Genomic DNA, 17,306 nt, shown 5'->3' with positions numbered 1-17,306 from the left:
AAGCTTAAGTAGGATTCATGATGAATATGTTGATGATAATGGTTGGCAGGTAGCCTAGCGGTTAAGAATGTTGGGCCAGTAACCGAAAAGTTGCTGGTTCGAATCCCCGTGCCGACTAGGTGAAACATCTGTCAATATGTCCTTGAGCAAGGCATTTAACCCTAATTGTTCCTGTAAGTCGCTCTGCCTAATGACTAAAATATCAATGTAAAATAATGACGATTATGTCAACAGATGTTAACCTGTGTCTCTTCCCTGCTCCAGGTATCTGTATCAAGTGTGGGAAGGGTGTGTATGGAGCCAGCCAAGCCTGTCAGGCCATGGGGAATCTGTACCATACCAACTGCTTCACCTGTTGCTCCTGTGGTAGGTGTATATATCCCTCTGTCCACTACTCCTACTCAGCACCTGCATCATTGGCTGGCATCACAGATGTCCTGTATTTTCATTTCTTAGCACAACATTGATGTTGGTTGCCAGAGTGTCTTTGGGAGTTATCAGCAGAATGCTCTATTCTCTATTTGACAGGAACACGGATGATATATTGGAACGAGTGGGTTGTAGAGACGGCTGTTGAATCTGCAGTCAACCTGAAAAAAATGTGTTTATGCATGTTGTGTATATGTGCGTGTAGGGCTGTCCTGTCACCTGACTCCAATTGTCCTCTCTTGTTTCAAGTGGAGACGAGGGTGAAGTCAGAGAGAGTTTGGAGCAAGGTTGCTTTCATTCATGCTTTGATGTACATGGATGCTGATCCCTTAGCTTTGGAAGAAATGCATATAACTAACATGTAACTGAATACATATATTTTCAGATGTATTGTGTGGTTGAAGAATGAGGAGCAGTGTTTTCAACCCCTCTGAGATGTTTAGTTTTAAAGTGCCTGCAGATCTCTAAACACACCTAATGATGTATCAGCTTATTTGTTGACAAACGGTTTTTGTTTTACTTTTTGACTAAAATGCCACAAACGTTATTCTGTAAGAGTCAGGAGCTCCGTAGCAGAGAGAGTTCAGTTCTCTGAGACATTGCTGGCTGGTAGCCTTGGGCTTTGTTTAACCATGCATAATTGAGCCCTCCTCTTGGCTTGCTCCTATGGTTGCACCCTTTTTTCATGAAATGGCCAGGAATGCAAACTACCCCCCTCCACTTCAGCCGGCCTTCCCATGAGGACCTCAATCAGACAGTCACAAAGTGTACCAGGCCTGCTTATCAGAGGGGGCCGGCCTGGCATGGGCTCTGAGCAAACAACACACACATAAACACACACACAGATAAACACACACACACACAGAAAAATGTGTGCGCGAGTAATTACACGCTCACACACCATGCACGCACACACACACACACACACACACAACCCCCCCCTCCCCTACCCGCCCAAACATACCCACACACACCTCCTCATTACTTTACTAGTCTCAACTATACAGTCATAAGACATACCTCTGTGGCCAGTCTCCTGTTTATTTCCTGTACTGGTGTTGACGCCCAGCTCCTGACTGGATCACCAGCCACTTCCTCCTTCCACATGCCTTTTGTCTGCTAGCTCACATGTATCCATGCCTTTAATGGGGCATGCTAGTGATTAACTAGTTACATATGTGTTACTGTAACACATCCTGCTAGTGCCTCTCACACCAGCCAGGAGAAAACAGCCAAGGGCCATGTATTTCTGAAACCTGTTTATGATGCATTGTGGTTTCCTCAGTCACTCACCAGCTGCACCTGGCTGGCTGGCTGGCTGGCTGGCTGGCTGGCACAGGGCACACAGCTCAATGTAGTGCTGTCTGCTGTCTGGCTGGGGTATTGTAGCTGGCTGCAGTAAGTAGAGTTAGCCTGGCTATTCCCCATATAAATATAATCTAGTCATTCTATTTCTATGCTACTCCCTCATCTGAGTGTAAATTGTGGGATCTGGCCAAGGTTTTAAATGATGTACAACAGCTTGGTAGTGTTGCCCATTCTCCCTTCTGCTTTTGGCGATGGTTCGACTACTTGATCATGACTTTGGCTGTGATTTAGTGGTGGGGGAGTTTCTGAGAGAGACTGAGCGGGTCATGGTTTTATCCTAGCTCTTAATGATATTAGAGAGACTGAGTGGGTCATGGTTTTATCCTAGCTCTTAATGATATTAGAGAGACTGGGAGATTCCATAGCTTCTGTGTTTTCTATTTGAGAGATGTGCTTGTGGCTCTGTTGGTGTCTTAACTTGGCTGTTCTCTTTAAAGAGAGATTTACTTAAAAACAATTTGGAAGCAGCAGCAGGTCAGCACATGCTCACGTTGCCGGGGTCGAAACATTCCTGTCTGAAGTCCCGAGCAATCTGAGTGAGTCACTACCTCCAGCATCCTTCTTTTACTTACCACGGTACTGGGCAGGCCCTCCCTCCGCCTCTCCCTCTCTGCCTCCTCCCCCCCAGGTCCCCAGGTGATAAAGGCCCACTTGTTCTGAGAGGAGAGAGTGGGAGGAGAGGGAGGAGAGGGAGGAGAGGGGGAGAGGGAGGAGAGGGGGAGAGGGAGGAGAAGGGAGGACAGGGAGGAGAGGGGGAGAGTGGGTGGAGTGGAACCTGAGAAAGTACAACATGCTTGATGTTTCCCTCCTACAGGAATAATATGTAGATACTGAACATATGGGGATTTGGGTACAGTTGAATTTAAAAGAGATGGTAATTTAGGACATTATTCAGATTCTTGTCTTGGCTTAGCAACTATAGTTTTTAAAAAAGTTGCCTGTGGCCAACAGCCAGGTAATTAAAAGTCAACATAGTAGCATAGGGATTTTATATGTTGGAATTAACATGGCCAGGCCAACTAGTGACCTTGTGTAGTGAAGTCCTGTGGCTGGTTTTGGATCTCGAGGGAGAGTCTTAACAGTGAGTAACCTAACCACTGGCAGTTTGTAGACTCTGCACCTCACAGGGCACAATAACATACCACTTAAACGGCAGAGGGGCCAGTGAGGACTGGAGCTCCACAGCTGAGCCCAAACTAAACCCAGCCTGCATCACACTGTTGTGGTTTTAGGAATTTAAGATCAGTGAGGGATGAAATCACTGTAACGTGAGGTCATTGTGATGTGAGGTTGTTGTCTCAAAGGGGTTGGAGGGATGACACAGGTCCAATGACATGTCCAGATGCCGGGCTGGTTGGCACCAGGAGTAGCAGTCAGCAGTGCTACAGTACCGCCACCAGGCTACCGCAACCAGGCATCCATGACTGCTCCACAATCTACCACACTGACCACATGATCACAAGACTTTGATTGCTGGAGTATGACTCACTAAGGATTTTATTTGACCAGTTCACTGCAGTTTGTTGTAGTGCTCTAAAATGATTTCTGAAGGGTTACATATCTAGCTGAGAGAATCGCTCCCATTATTTCAAGATGCACAGCCCTTTATATGCATGTCTGTGAAACGCAGCACTGAGTCATGGGAAACCAATGTTGGAGCTGTAAAAACTAAGTACAGTATCTTGAGTGTAAAATCCCAATCAGGGAGCCATTTGGTCCTGAACTCCATGGAAAATGCCACATGTCCCACCATGCTCGGGGGCTGTGAGCTGAGGAGAAGAGGAGAGGAGCCCTGTGCCCCAGCCCACTGCAGCCAGCCCAGCACTTTCCTCTCCTGTGACAAAGGCTAGAGGGAGAGAGGGGGAGGCAGGGAGCCCTCCCCCTCTCTATTAGGGAGAAAGGGTGGTGGAGGGGTGGAGGGGGGGTTGAATGGGACCAACTAGTGACCTCAGGCAGAAAGAATGTCCCCGTTTGCTCAGGCGGCCCGCTCCCTTAGCAGAGCACCACAGTCAGCGAGCGCCGAGGGCTTTGTGTTTCACCTTCCAGATGCACTCGCCAGAGCAAAGGTCACCAGACAGACACACAGCAACATGCCCCAGCTCCGGCTCACTGGGGTGTTGTTGATTTGAATGTAATGGTTTTTATAAGTTTAGTCACTCTGAATTAAAAGAGCTCCTCCTCTGTAGTCAACAGGAAATATGTTTTTTCTCTCTCGTCTAGCCTCCAACTCTAAATGCTAATAGTTTCTCGCTTTCAGTCTTAAGTCTCACCTATTGTGTGAACAGCATTCTTCGGCTGCTATAGCCATTTATGGGGGTGTTAATGTATTGCTATCTCCCAGCAATGTGACACTGTGTGTGAAATACAGCGATTGCATACATTTGGGTGTAAAAAGGGGGACATGTCTTTCCCAAGCCGGGACACCCATACAATCAATGGCAGCTCAGGACGGCAATTAAATCTGACTAATCCTGCAGATTTATGAGCTCCGTGCGCTCTGTCTGCCAGGCTGAAGTCACTGCGCTGCCAGAAAGAGAAGAGACTGCTGCTGCCATTTAGTGCATTTGAATGGGCATGCATTAAGAGAAGCATCGCAGGGGGCGCAAAGGCCAGGGCCAGTGGGAGTGAGCAGTGAGGAGATCTTTCCTTTTAGGTGGAATTCCCTTTTATCCTGTGGAATTTAGTGCTACTGTGCTGATGGAGCCCCAAAATGGTGACTTTGGGGAGGGACTGACTGTTAGTATGGCCCTGGCTATACCAGACATGGGGAAATCCTTTGCTCAGGCTCCTATATTTAGGCTATGGTGGTGTGTGTGATTGTGTGTGAGCTGTACACAATGGCAGGGGTGGTGGTGAGGAGGGGTGAGGAGGAGGGGGAGTTTGTAAAGCTGCTTGGGCCTGGTCTGGCCTGGTCTGGATGGTGGGGCTGTATTGATTGTTTGCTGGTTTTAAGTAGAAGGAGTCCCGTGGGGATCAATGGATGACCAGAGTGTTGAAACAGTAATGTGGACCTTGAACGAGTAACCTACATTATGCTACTATCATCTGCTTTGGTCACTGGTGTTTCCTGTTGACATCTGTTATTGGTGTGGCATTAATGGAACAGAGAGGAGTCAGGGGAGTAGGAGGCAGAAAGTCAACTCCCATTTCTGTTTATTCTCAACAATGCCGTTTTGGATAATGTATTTAAAATATCATCAGGAGAACCCCTGGGGCATTTCAGCATTGTTCAAAAGGCTGGAAACACTATTTCCTTGATGTATTAACTTTCTTATAGCCTACGGGTTGGGTGAACTCACATAGCAACACTTTGACAGGGTCTGATACAGGAACACTTATCCTATATCCCAGCTCACACACTTACTTCTCTTCTTCAGGGAGGAGGCTGAGAGGGAAAGCTTTCTACAACGTCAACGGCAAGGTCTACTGTGAAGAGGACTTCCTGGTGAGTTACAACATCTGTTGTCCCTGCATGCCTCCTAATGCACATGCATTTAGGTTTATGTTATGTTCATTATGCAGATTTCAGAGGTTGAGTTCTCCATGTCCTTCATACACACTCACCCCTCGATGACAGACTTGGGAGAGGAGCGGTTGCCCATTCTAAAACCCTCCAGAGGAAACACACGTTTCACTGCTACAATTAAAGTTAAGCACCACCCCTCCAATTCCCACAAATTTCCCCAAGGAGCACAATTACCCCACTGCTCCCATCCCATTACTCCCCAGCACTTAGAATTATAGAGGGAGGCAGAGTGGCTGTGGGCAGCTGCAGGCCTCAGACTGCCTCATGTATGATGTATCCATCTGCCCAGGTTGGACACAATGGGAAACAGACACAAGTTATTAGTATGTATTGATCTCTTATAGACATCCGTCAATCTATAATCAGTAGGAACAAGGTGTTTTATAGCAGTTGTTTTTGTCTTCCAAAAAGATACAGACTTATTGTTTATTACTACTGAATTAGGTTGTTAGGTTGCAATTTACTTACTTAATGTAAATGAATCACTCCATTACACATAGACATTGCCCATTGGCCCCTAAAACAGACTTTCAATTTGCTCAGAGGATGAGTGCTAAGAGTGGTATTGGGTCTCCTCATAATGTAGATGTAAAGAATAGATCCTAAAGGGGTCAGGTGGTGGATGTGACAATCAATCAATCAGATGTATTTATAAAGCCCTTCTTACATCAGCTGATGTCACAAAGTGCTGTACAGAAACCCAGCCTAAAACCCCAAACAGCAAGTAATGCAGGTGTAGAAGCACGGTGGCTAGGAAAAACTCCCTAGAAAGGCCAGAACCTATGAAGAAACCTAGAGAGGAAGCAGGCTATGAGGGGTGGCCAGTCCTCTTCTGGCTGTGCCGAGTGGAGATTATAACAGAACATGGCCAAGATGTTCAAATGTTCATAGATGACCAGCAGGGTCAAATAATAATAATCACAGTGGTTGTCGAGGGTGCAACAGGTCAGCACCGCAGGAGTAAATGTCAGTTGGCTTTTCATAGCCGATCATTCAGACTATCTCTACCGCTCCTGCTGTCTCTAGAGAGTTGAAAACAGCAGGTCTGGGACAGGTAGCACGTCTGGTGAACAGGTCAGGGTTCCATAGCCGCAGTTGAAACTGGAGCAGCAGCACGGCCAGGTGGACTGGGGACAGCAAGGAGTCATCAGGCCAGGTAGTCCTGAGGGATGGTCCTAGGGCTCAGGTTCTCCAAGAGAGAAAGAGAGAGAGAATTAGAGAGAGCATACTTAAATTCACACAGGACACCGGATAAGACAGGAGATATACTCCAGATATAACAGACTGACCCTAGCTCCCCGACACATAAACTACTGCAGCATAAATACTGGAGGCTGAGACAGGAAGGGTCGGGAGACATTGTGGCCCCATCCGACGATACCCCCGGACAGGGCCAAACAGGCAGGATATAACCCCACCCACTTTGCCAAAGCACAGCCCCCACACCACTAGAGGGATATCTTCAACCACCAACTTACCATCCTGAGACAATGCCGAGTATAGCCCACAAAGATCTCCGCCATGGTACAACCCAAGGGGGGGCGCCAATCCGGACAGGAAGACCACGTCAGTGACTCAACCCACTCAAGTGACGCACCCCTCCTAGGGACGGCATGGAAGGGCACCAGTAAGCCAGTGACTCAGCCCCTGTAATAGGGTTAGAGGCAGAGAATCAAAGTGGAGAGAGGGGAACCGGCCAGGCAGAGACAGCAAGGGCGGTTTGTTGCTCCAGTACCTTTCCGTTCACCTTCACACTCCTGGGCCAGACTACACTCAATCATAGGACCTACTGAAGAGATGAGTCTTAAATAAAAACCTAAAGGTTGAGACCGAGTCTGCGTCTCTCACATGGGTAGGCAGACCATTCCATAAAATTGGAGCTCTATAGGAGAAAGCCCTGCCTCCAGCTGTTTGCTTAGAAATTCTAGGGACAGTAAGGAGGCCTGCGTCTTGTGACCGTAGCGTACGTGTAGGTATGTACGGCAGGACCAAATCGGAAAGATAGGTAGGAGCAAGCCCATGTAATGCTTTGTAGGTTAGCAGTAAAACCTTGAAATCAGCCCTTGCCTTAACAGGAAGCCAGTGTAGAGAGGCTAGCACTGGAGTAATATGATACATTTTTTTGGTTCTAGTCAAGATTCTAGCAGCCGTGTTTAGCACTAGCTGAAGTTTATTTAGTGCTTTTTCCGGGTAGCCGGAAAGTAGAGCATTGCAGTAGTCTAACCGAGAAGTGACAAAAGCGTGTATTAATTTTTCTGCATCATTTTTGGACAGAAAGTTTCTGATTTTTGCAATGTTACGTAGATGGAAAAAAGCTGTCCTTGCAACAGTCTTGATATGTTCGTCAAAAGAGAGATCAGGGTCCAGAGTAACGCCGAGGTCCTTCACAGTTTTATTTGTGTCAGGTGTGTGCGTACTGGTAGCAAAGTCAGGTGCAGGAGAGCAGAGAGTTGTGAACAGGCGCACACTTTATTGAGGCAGGAGAAACCAACAGACGGACGCAACTGCGTCAAAACCTCCAGCCCATAGGCAAAAGTGAAAACGCGCAAAACAGTCACAATAATTTATGTTTAACAATAAACATCTTCGTGAACAACACGGTATAAGCAAACCAGTCTGGTGCGTCAACAATAAACACGTAACACAAACAATTTCACCCAAAGACACGAGGGGGAACAGAGGAATAAATGCATGCAGTGTGATTGGGGAATGAAAACCAGGGATGCAGGGAACAAGACAAAACAAATGGGTCAATGAAAAATGGAGCGGCGATGGCTAGAAAGCCGGTGACGTCGACCGCCGAACTCCGCCCAAACAAGGAGAGGAGCCGACTTCGGCGGAAGTCGTGACAATTTGAGACGACTGTACAACCATCAATATTAATTGTCAGATTCAACAGAGTATATTTTGGTTTCTTGGGACCTAGAACAAGCATCTCTGTTTTGTCCGAGTTTAAAAGTAGAACATTTGCAGCCATCCACCTTCTTATGTCTGAAACACAGGCTTCCAAGGAGGGCAATTTTGGGGCTTCACCATGTTTCATCGAAATGTACAGCTGTGTGTCGTCTGCATAGCAGTGAAAGTTAACATTATGTTTCCGAATGACATCACCAAGAGGTAAAATATATAGTGAAAACAATAGTGGTCCTAAAACAGAACCTTGAGGAACACCGAAATTTACAGTTGATTTGTCAGAGAACAAACCATCCACAGAGACAAACTGATATCTTTCCGACAGATAAGACCTAAACCAGGCCAGAACTTGTCCGAGTATACCAATTTGGGTTTCCAGTCACTCCAAAATAATGTGGTGATCAATGGTATCAAAAGCAACACTAAGGTCTAGGAGCACGAGGACAGATGCAGAGCCTCGGTCTGACGCCATTAAAAGGTAATTTACCACCTTCACAAGTGCAGTCCCAGTGCTATGATGGGGTCTAAAACTAGACTGAAGCATTTCGTATACATTGTTCGTCTTCAGGAAGGCAGTGAGTTGCTGCGCAACAGCTTTTTCAAAATCTTTTGAGGGGAATGGGAGATTCGATATAGGCCGATAGTTTTTTATGTTTTGGGGGTCAAGGTTTGGCTTTTTTAAGAGAGGCTTTATTACTGCCACTTTTAGTGAGTTTGGTACACGTCCGGTGGATAGAGAGAGGTTTATTATGTTCAACATAGGAGGGCCAAGCACAGGAAGCAGCTCTTTCAGTAGTTTAGTTGAAATAGGGTCCAGTATGCAGCTTGAAGGTTTAGAGGCCATGATTATTTTCATCAATGTGTCAAGAGATATAGTACTAAAACACTTGAGTGTCTCCCTTGACAAAGTCCCTAGCTTCCTCAGAGTATTGACCACCAGCTCTGCCCTGTCATCGGGGCAGATGGTCTGTCTGGGGGGGTTAAAGGGGAAGCCTGGTGTCCCCCTCCCCCTACACCCCTCACCACCCCATCTCCACCTGCTGCCCCTGTTCCACATTACCCTCCCCCTCCTCTCATCAGGCCATGACCCCAGGGTCATGTGCTTTGCAGATGGTCACTATGGGACAAACATAATGATGGTAATGCATCACATTTAAATCCCTCATTGACTTCAATGTGATATCTTATGTTCAAGTTACACACCGGGTACATCGAGTTCGGGTACATCTCCTTGTGTTTGTGGTCCAGACTTTAGGAGACCACCAATAGTAGAGAGCTGAGGACTGGATGTGTGCTGTACTCCTTCTGTTAGTAGTAGAGTGCTCTGATGGGTTTGGTTTAGGACAGGTATCGTTACAGCAATGCCACTGGTCTCTCATATACATCTCAACAAAGAGAGGAGACAAAGGAAAAAGGACCAACTCCTTTCACATCAATATAAAGAGAGCAGCAGCACCCCCTATAGATGGTGTCATTTAGGCTGTACTCTGGGTCCCTACATTTAGGTCATAGTGTTAGGGGTTCTCAAACCAGGGTTGGGGTCAATTCCAATTGAATTTGAAATTCCAATTCCATTCTTGAATTCACTTATGAAGTGGAGAATTTACGTTGAATTCAAATCAAATTGGAATTAGACTATTTGGACTGTTTGAATTGAAATGGTATTGAATATTTGTAAATTTCCCAGTTATTGGAATTAATGCACTTAGTATCAAAAATGGACTGCAGAATTTGTTTTAAATCATTTTAACTTGTATTTCTATATTTCCCGTATAAATAACTAGGCTGTCTGAACAATGACATGATCAGCCTCTATTAGAATTTGTGGAATTCTTCAGGAAAATATTGAATTGGGAATTTAATTATTGGAATTAACCTAACATTGGAATTGAGAGGAATTGAATTATCTCTGAATTCAAAAAGACTGACATACAATTAAAACTGAATTAAATGGAATTTACAGCGAGGATGTCACGATTGTCGTAGGAAGGAGCGGACCAAAGTGCAGCGTGTGTCGTTCCACCTGTTATTTACACTGTGAAACTATGCAATACATATAAATAAACGGAATAAGAAAACAACAAACCGTGATGCAGAGGTGAAACATACACAAACTCAAAAACAATCTCCCACAAACCCAGGTGGAAAAAAATCCTACTTAAGTATGATCTCCAATTAGAGACAACGAGGACCAGCTGCCTCTAATTGGAGATCATCCCAAACAAAACCCAACATAGAAATACAAAACTAGAACCTGACAACATAGAAAAACGAAACTAGAAAATCCCCCTGTCACGCCCTGACCTACTCTACCATAGAAAATAACAGCTTTCTAAGGTCAGGACGTGACAGAGGAGTTAAATTAGAATGTAATATGTGGAATTAACACCAACCCTGTCTCAAACACTTAAAGGTGTCAAATTTAGCCATCGTCTTTTTTGTAATGCTGCACTCCCAAGTCTCAACCAAACACAGTTATATGTCACCATGTAACAGTTTCCATTACTACATGTTAGAATCATAACAAACCCAGTGATAAGTCTCTTTTTTATCTCCCACAGTACTCTGGCTTTCAGCAGACAGCAGAGAAGTGCTTTGTATGTGGTCACCTCATCATGGAAATGGTAAGAAATAACCTAATACTGTAGGAGGGCTTGCTAGATAGTGATACAAGACAATCAGCAGAACAGTAATCCTGTCCCTCTCTGGGATTTCTCTTTAGAAGAACTGTATCTCTTCTTGACATGTGGCATCATACCTCCTAGTTTAGTTTTGTTTCTGTATCTGAATGCCAATGGGCTGGTGTGATTGACTCCTACTGAGAGGCCTCAATCTCTAGCCTTACTGTTGTGTGTGTGTGTGTGTGTGTGTGTGTGTGTGTGTGTGTGTGTGTGTGTGTGTGTGTGTGTGTGTGTGTGTGTGTGTGTGTGTGTGTGTGTGTGTGTGTAGATCCTGCAGGCACTGGGAAAGTCCTACCACCCTGGCTGCTTCCGCTGTGTGGTCTGCACAGAGGGTCTGGACGGAGTGCCTTTCACTGTGGACGTGGAGAACAACATCTACTGTGTTAAAGACTACCACACGTAAGGGCATGTGTTTCTCATAGATAATGCCAACATGTGATGAAGTCAGCATGCAAGAGCTTCTTCATTCCACAGTACTCTTTAAATCCTGGTTTGTGCTGAAACTGATATAAATTATACAGCATGTACCAAGACTTGGCTTCTACTCTGTTTCCCCCACAGGGTCTTTGCCCCAAAATGTGCCTCATGCAACCAGCCCATCCTCCCTGCTCAGGTAATGATGCGCCAATGACTGCTTGTATCCTCTCAGCTCCTGGTACTAGTTGTTGTCAGAGTCATATATAGTATATATATACTGTAGAGGGTTGGGCCAATGCGGTTTCTGTCTGAACGTTCTGAGATTGCCATTTTCTCCTCCATAGCAGTTGTGTGATAATTGACGCTTCCGTGCTGTGCTGTTTATTTCTGATAGTTTTCAAAACCTATGAAGATGTCCAGTGAAAGCAGATGAGCAATTAGTTGACACCACAACACAGTACCTACGTGGATACACCTTATCCCGAATGCTAATCAATAACAAATGCTAATCAATAAAAACGTCTGTTTAATTCGCTGCTCTGTTTTGCTTGTTTACAGCGGGTCATTTCATAGGGAATTGTCGGAGGCGCTCTCGTATTGTTACATCTCCCACATTTTGAGAATAAAGGCACTAATGTGGCATCCCTTCTAAAACCAATGGCATCTGTTCTGACCCACCTCTCTTAATATACAGCTCTGGTTGTTGGTGCCAGTGGAGTGGTGGGGAGGGTCTGACTGACTGTGTGTTTCCTGACAGGGCTCTGAGGAGACCATCCGGGTGGTGTCCATGGACAAGGACTACCATGTGGAGTGCTATCACTGCGAGGTGAGACTATGTCATTACCACCCTGTTTGTGTGTCTTGTCTTATTTATGTGTTGAACGTAGCCAGCACATTGGCTATGATCATTAAACGTCTGTCCACACTGCTATGGCAGTGTGGGTGTGTGCACTACACGCACAAACTGAACCTCAGTGAGAGGCAAACCAATGAGGTGACTCATTGTCCAGGCACATTCCAGAGATGAGCTGTGGGAGAGCAGAGGGTAGGGCTGATAGCTCTGCACTCAGCTGGACATCAGACCAGGGGTTGTTGTTTGACTACCCTGGAATCTCAGCACTCTGAGAGACCGCTCAGACCACTTACTCACTCAGACACATGTACAGGAAATCATCCCACGTGACCTACAAACCTCAGTGTAATCAAAGTAATTAGTGAAGTCAGCCAAATTGAATTCCTGACAGTGCATTCATTAACACAGCAGTTTAATGATAGCTGTGTCAAGTGTGAGTCATTGTAACCAGGGCTCAAATAAAGTGTATCATTGTAAGTGTGTGTGAGTTTGATCAAGAATTCCATGTTTAATGGCAAAAGCTGGTTGACTCATTTCATTATCACACATTCCAGGGAATAGCTCATATCCCGTCTAGGTATTAGGTATTATGTAGACAATAGGTAATCATTCAGCAGCCTCTGTGGGGTTGATAGTCGGGAAAAAACGGAAAGTACGGAGAAAAAAAAATATGTATGAAATGTATGCATTCACTATTCATGTATGCATTCACTATGTAAAAAATGTAAAATAGTCATTACAGGGGTCTAAAGTCCAGGTTGGCAGGGGATGGAAAATTCATCACATATTTAAGAAATGGTTAAGAGCCCCGTATGTAATTATTATTTATTTAACTAGGCAAGTCAGTTAAGAACAAATTCTTATTTACAATGACGGCCTACCAGGGAGTTAATAACTGCCTTGGTCAGGGGCAGAATTACAGATTTTTACCTTGTCAGCTCAGGGATTTGATCTAGCAACCTTTCGGTTACTGGCCCAACGCTCTAACCACTAGGCTACCATGCCACCCCATGTAAACTTGACGGGAATACCCATCAGTGGCCTCTCATATCAGTCGAGAGTTATAAAAGGTACAGTACATATCTGAAATATGCTCAAAGGCATTGGATGGGTGTATATAATATTTTCCTTCACAAATGTCCAGGACTGTGGCCTCCAGCTAAACGACGAGGAGGGTCACCGCTGTTACCCCCTGGATTGCCACCTGCTCTGTCACAGCTGCCACATCCGCAGGCTCAAGGTCCCAGTGCCCGGCCACCAGCCACCCAGCTACCCACTACACGTCACTGAGCTGTGAGAGGGCAGGGTCGGCGAGGAACCAACCCCAACCCACCAATGACCCGCCTCCCAGGTGACCTGAGACAACATAGCAGAAAGAAGAAGGAATCCCCCGCCCACGGAATCCCGGGAACTTCGGAACCTCTTCTTGCATGACAGAACAGAACAGAGAGACCCTGGGAGACTTCGCTCTCTACTTGCCGGCTGTGCCCTGGGGAGAGGAGATAGATACAGGGCCATGGACAAGTCACAAGACCGGGCTGGGAGAGAGTCCACGTCTCTCTCTCTCTCTCTCTCTCTCTCTCTCTCTCTCTCTCTTTCTCTCTCTCTCTTTATCCGTTTTTTTCTCCCTCCTTCCTCCTTTTGGTCTGTGAACAGTGAAGCAGGCTGAGGCCCCAGCCCACCCAGAGGCCTTGGCTGACATCAGCTCCGTGACCCCTGCACATTCATCACAGTGGGGACTGGCCTGGATGGAGAGAGGGGGCCACTCTCTCTCTATCCCTCTCTCCATTGCTCTCTTTTTTCCTCCCTTTCTGTTTTCTTCATTCCTTAGCGCTGAAGCCCTATGCCATGATGCATTTACTGCTCCTCTGTCAGAGAGAGAGAGAGAGAGCTGGACATCATCTCTGCCAGGAGGCTGAGAGGCCATGAAACAGGCCGCTACATAACATTCCAGCACTGTCTGGCAGGGTTAGAGGGTTGGACATGCTGTGCCTTCAGAGTGGCCTTCCACTGAGAAACCTCACCGCATGGTGACAATGCCACAGTCCAACTAGCTACTGCTCCTTTTGGCTATGCAAGGGTACCGAGTCTACCAGCAACAACTGAGCGCCTTCATGTGACTCTGTGACACACTGTCCTGTACCATCCCTTCATGTGACTCTGTGACACACTGTCCTGTACCATCCCTTCATGTGACTCTGTGACACACTGTCCTGTACCATCCCTTCATGTGACTGTGACACACTGTCCTGTACCATCCCTTCATGTGACTCTGTGACACACTGTCCTGTACCATCCCTTCATGTGACTCTGTGACACACTGTCCTGTACCATCCCTTCATGTGACTCTTTGACACACTGTCCTGTACCATCCCTTCAAGATGACTCTGTGACACACTGTCCTGTACCATCCCTTCATGTGACTCTGTGACACACTGTCCTCTACCATCCCTTCATGTGACTCTGTGACACACTGTCCTGTACCATCCCTTTGCTCCAGTGCTCCTTGGCATAGCGGATGTTCGTGGCACCACATGCGCTGTCAGTAGCCAGTAGCCAGTAGCCACAGCGCTAGCCTGGGCTGGCACTCATTCCACTTAGCAGTCTTAGAAGACGTGACCACGAGAGATTCACAAGCAGTGTCTCAACGATTATATAACGAGAAAAAAAGTTAGAAGCACGTAGATTGTCTTTTATACATGCCTATATATTTTGCAGACATTTTCCACATAAGATTCTAGAAGTGTAGTGTATTTTTTTTTGCTGCATTATTATTATCAAATGGAATCGGAGGCCAAACGAGCTGTCACAGTCTTAACGGTCCTCTGAAGGGTATTGGTCCGTTGTTTAATTTCTCCTCAAGGACACATGTCATAGAGGCCTCTGTGTTGTCGCTCTGCTTGGTCATGCGATCTACAGACCTGTTAACATGTACAGTTCCACACACTGGTTATTTGACCCATATCGTCGCACTGAGTAAGTGAGTGTCTGACCATCGAGAGTCCCCACATATCCTCCTCATGCACACGTTACTGTGTCATACCTACTGGTTGATCTGATTGTCTGGTTGGTTGTGGGAGTTGCTGGACCAACCCATGTCTCTGGGGAATCCATCCCCCGTGTTTTCCCTCGCTGGTTGTGCCGTTGTGTGCGTCTGTGTGTGTGTGTGTTAGTTTGTTGGTCTATAGACACTGAGTGTACAAAACATTAAGAACTGCTCTTTCCATGGCATAGACTGACCAGGTGAATCCAGGTGATGTCACTTGTTAAATCCACTTCAATCAGTGTAGTTGAAGACAGGTTCAACCGGATTTTTAAGGCTTGAGACAATTGAGACATGGATAGTGTATGTGTGCCATTCAGAGGCTGAATTGGCAAGACAAAATATTTTAAAGTGCCTTTGAACGGGGTATGGTAGTAGGTGTCAGGCGCAGAAAGGATGGGTTAAGGCTCTGACTCAGGCATACCCAGTACCTGCTCACAGTAGCCTAGTCAGAGGAACTGTCCTCTCATACTACTGAATCTAACAGACAAGGAGGCTGACGTAGAGATTACGGAGAGGAGGGGCCGACACAGGCATCATGTGCTTTCTGATGTTTCCCTCGATGAGATTCTTTGGAATGTAGTTATTAGTGTATGTTTGGCAAACTGTTGTTTATTTTCTGCTCTGCTCCCAGTTGTACATTTACAAAAGTGAAAAGGGCTAGTATCCCTGGAGAACATGTTTTTGCTGGGAAATTCCCTTTGATGGTAGATAAACTGAATCTCAGCATAGTATGATGAGACTCCTAGTCAAGGAATGTGTAATATACTTGAAGAATGAGGCAATGGCATTTTCTGAACTGTAGTATGAATAGTACGACCCACTCATATCAATCTCAAATCATTTTTCATTAAAGCAGAAAATGTTTAAACTTGACAAGAGTTGATCCCCTTTCAGCATGTTATAAAACACCTCTTTTTAAAAATACTACTCCAATTCCATTTCTATTGCATAGCACACAGCTAGTTTCCCCATACCTGTGCATAAAGAGGCTAGTTTTTCTTTCATCCTCTGTCATAAATCACTCTGAAAGTGAAGACCTCTCTCTCCTACCAGTAGTTTTCAATAAGCACATATGACACCTCTGTCACATCACTTTTGTATCGCTTTTGTATAAGTGTTTGATTACCTAGATGGTGCATAAAAAAGGAAACTAGATTTATTTATCTAAACATGAAAAAGTCAAAAGTTATTTAATGTATTAAAAATCGGGACGTATCATTTAACTGTAGATTATATAATCTGCTTTTTAAATAAAGTGGTTTTGTAGCTAACTTAAACCAAATGATGATGTCTTTTTTGTTGTATATGAAGTCATGATAATTTCTATCCAAATGATGGCACTTTGTTGAACTACAACCCAAATACCTTGTAACCATACTATTACCATGTTATTACCATTTTATTGCATGCTGTAATGTAGTGCTGCCAATGGACATAAATTAACAACGAAATGTGGTAAACTTAGAAATGATATGGGAATGATTTAGCCTGAACTTGGGAGTGATATGGACAACTGGCTTTCCCATGGCCGTGCCTTGTCTCCCTGTGGAGAAGATGGATGCTGAAAAATCCCAGCTTTGGATGAAAGTCCCATGCTGTTGTTCATGCCGTCAAGTTACCTCTGTGTACTCAGAGATGTTTGTTCTAGAAAGATATCATCGTCAGATCAGAGCTACTGTAATTGTGGTGTGTAATTACATCCCCGCACGCAAGTCTCTCCAGCAAGTGGTGTGATGGAGGATCCCTCAGAGAGCAGAGCAGAGAGCAGCCCCCACCGTGGTATGTACTGTATGATAGCTCTGGTCCTGACAGGCATCACTGATAGGGCAGTCTGGGGTATTGTTGGCTCTGGAAGTAAACAGTCCATCTGCACTTTACTGGAATCGGAGGCCATATGTATCAAGCATCTCAGACTGCGATTGCTGACATAAGTTTATCTTTTGCCCATTGTGATCTATAAGGCAAAACAGATCCTAAATCAGCACTCCTATTCTGAGACGCTTGATACTTACAGCCCCAGACCCACATTACTGGGCTTGTTATGGTTACTAAGTTTTAGTTATGATGAGTTGG

At 45.5% G+C, this 17,306-nt stretch overlaps 1 protein-coding gene across 1 annotated transcript in view; it reads left to right on the top strand.

The window, feature by feature from the left end:
* LOC115203281 (Wilms tumor protein 1-interacting protein homolog) overlaps nt 1–16,515 on the top strand; it is a 36,854-nt gene extending 20,339 nt beyond the window's left edge. The window contains exons 2-8 of the mRNA XM_029767836.1: nt 265–366; nt 5,175–5,242; nt 10,798–10,860; nt 11,186–11,316; nt 11,479–11,530; nt 12,092–12,160; nt 13,332–16,515. Coding sequence (XP_029623696.1) covers nt 265–366; nt 5,175–5,242; nt 10,798–10,860; nt 11,186–11,316; nt 11,479–11,530; nt 12,092–12,160; nt 13,332–13,484 — 638 coding nt within the window. The 3' untranslated portion in view covers nt 13,485–16,515. The remainder of the gene's footprint in view (nt 1–264; nt 367–5,174; nt 5,243–10,797; nt 10,861–11,185; nt 11,317–11,478; nt 11,531–12,091; nt 12,161–13,331) is intronic.
* Nucleotides 16,516–17,306: the final 791 nt, after the last annotated feature.

Source organism: Salmo trutta, chromosome 12 (assembly GCF_901001165.1).
Source record: "Salmo trutta chromosome 12, fSalTru1.1, whole genome shotgun sequence".
Classification (NCBI taxonomy): domain Eukaryota; kingdom Metazoa; phylum Chordata; class Actinopteri; order Salmoniformes; family Salmonidae; genus Salmo; species Salmo trutta.
The sequence above is the reverse complement of the archived record's forward strand: the minus strand, read 5'-3'. Positions and strand labels throughout refer to the sequence as shown.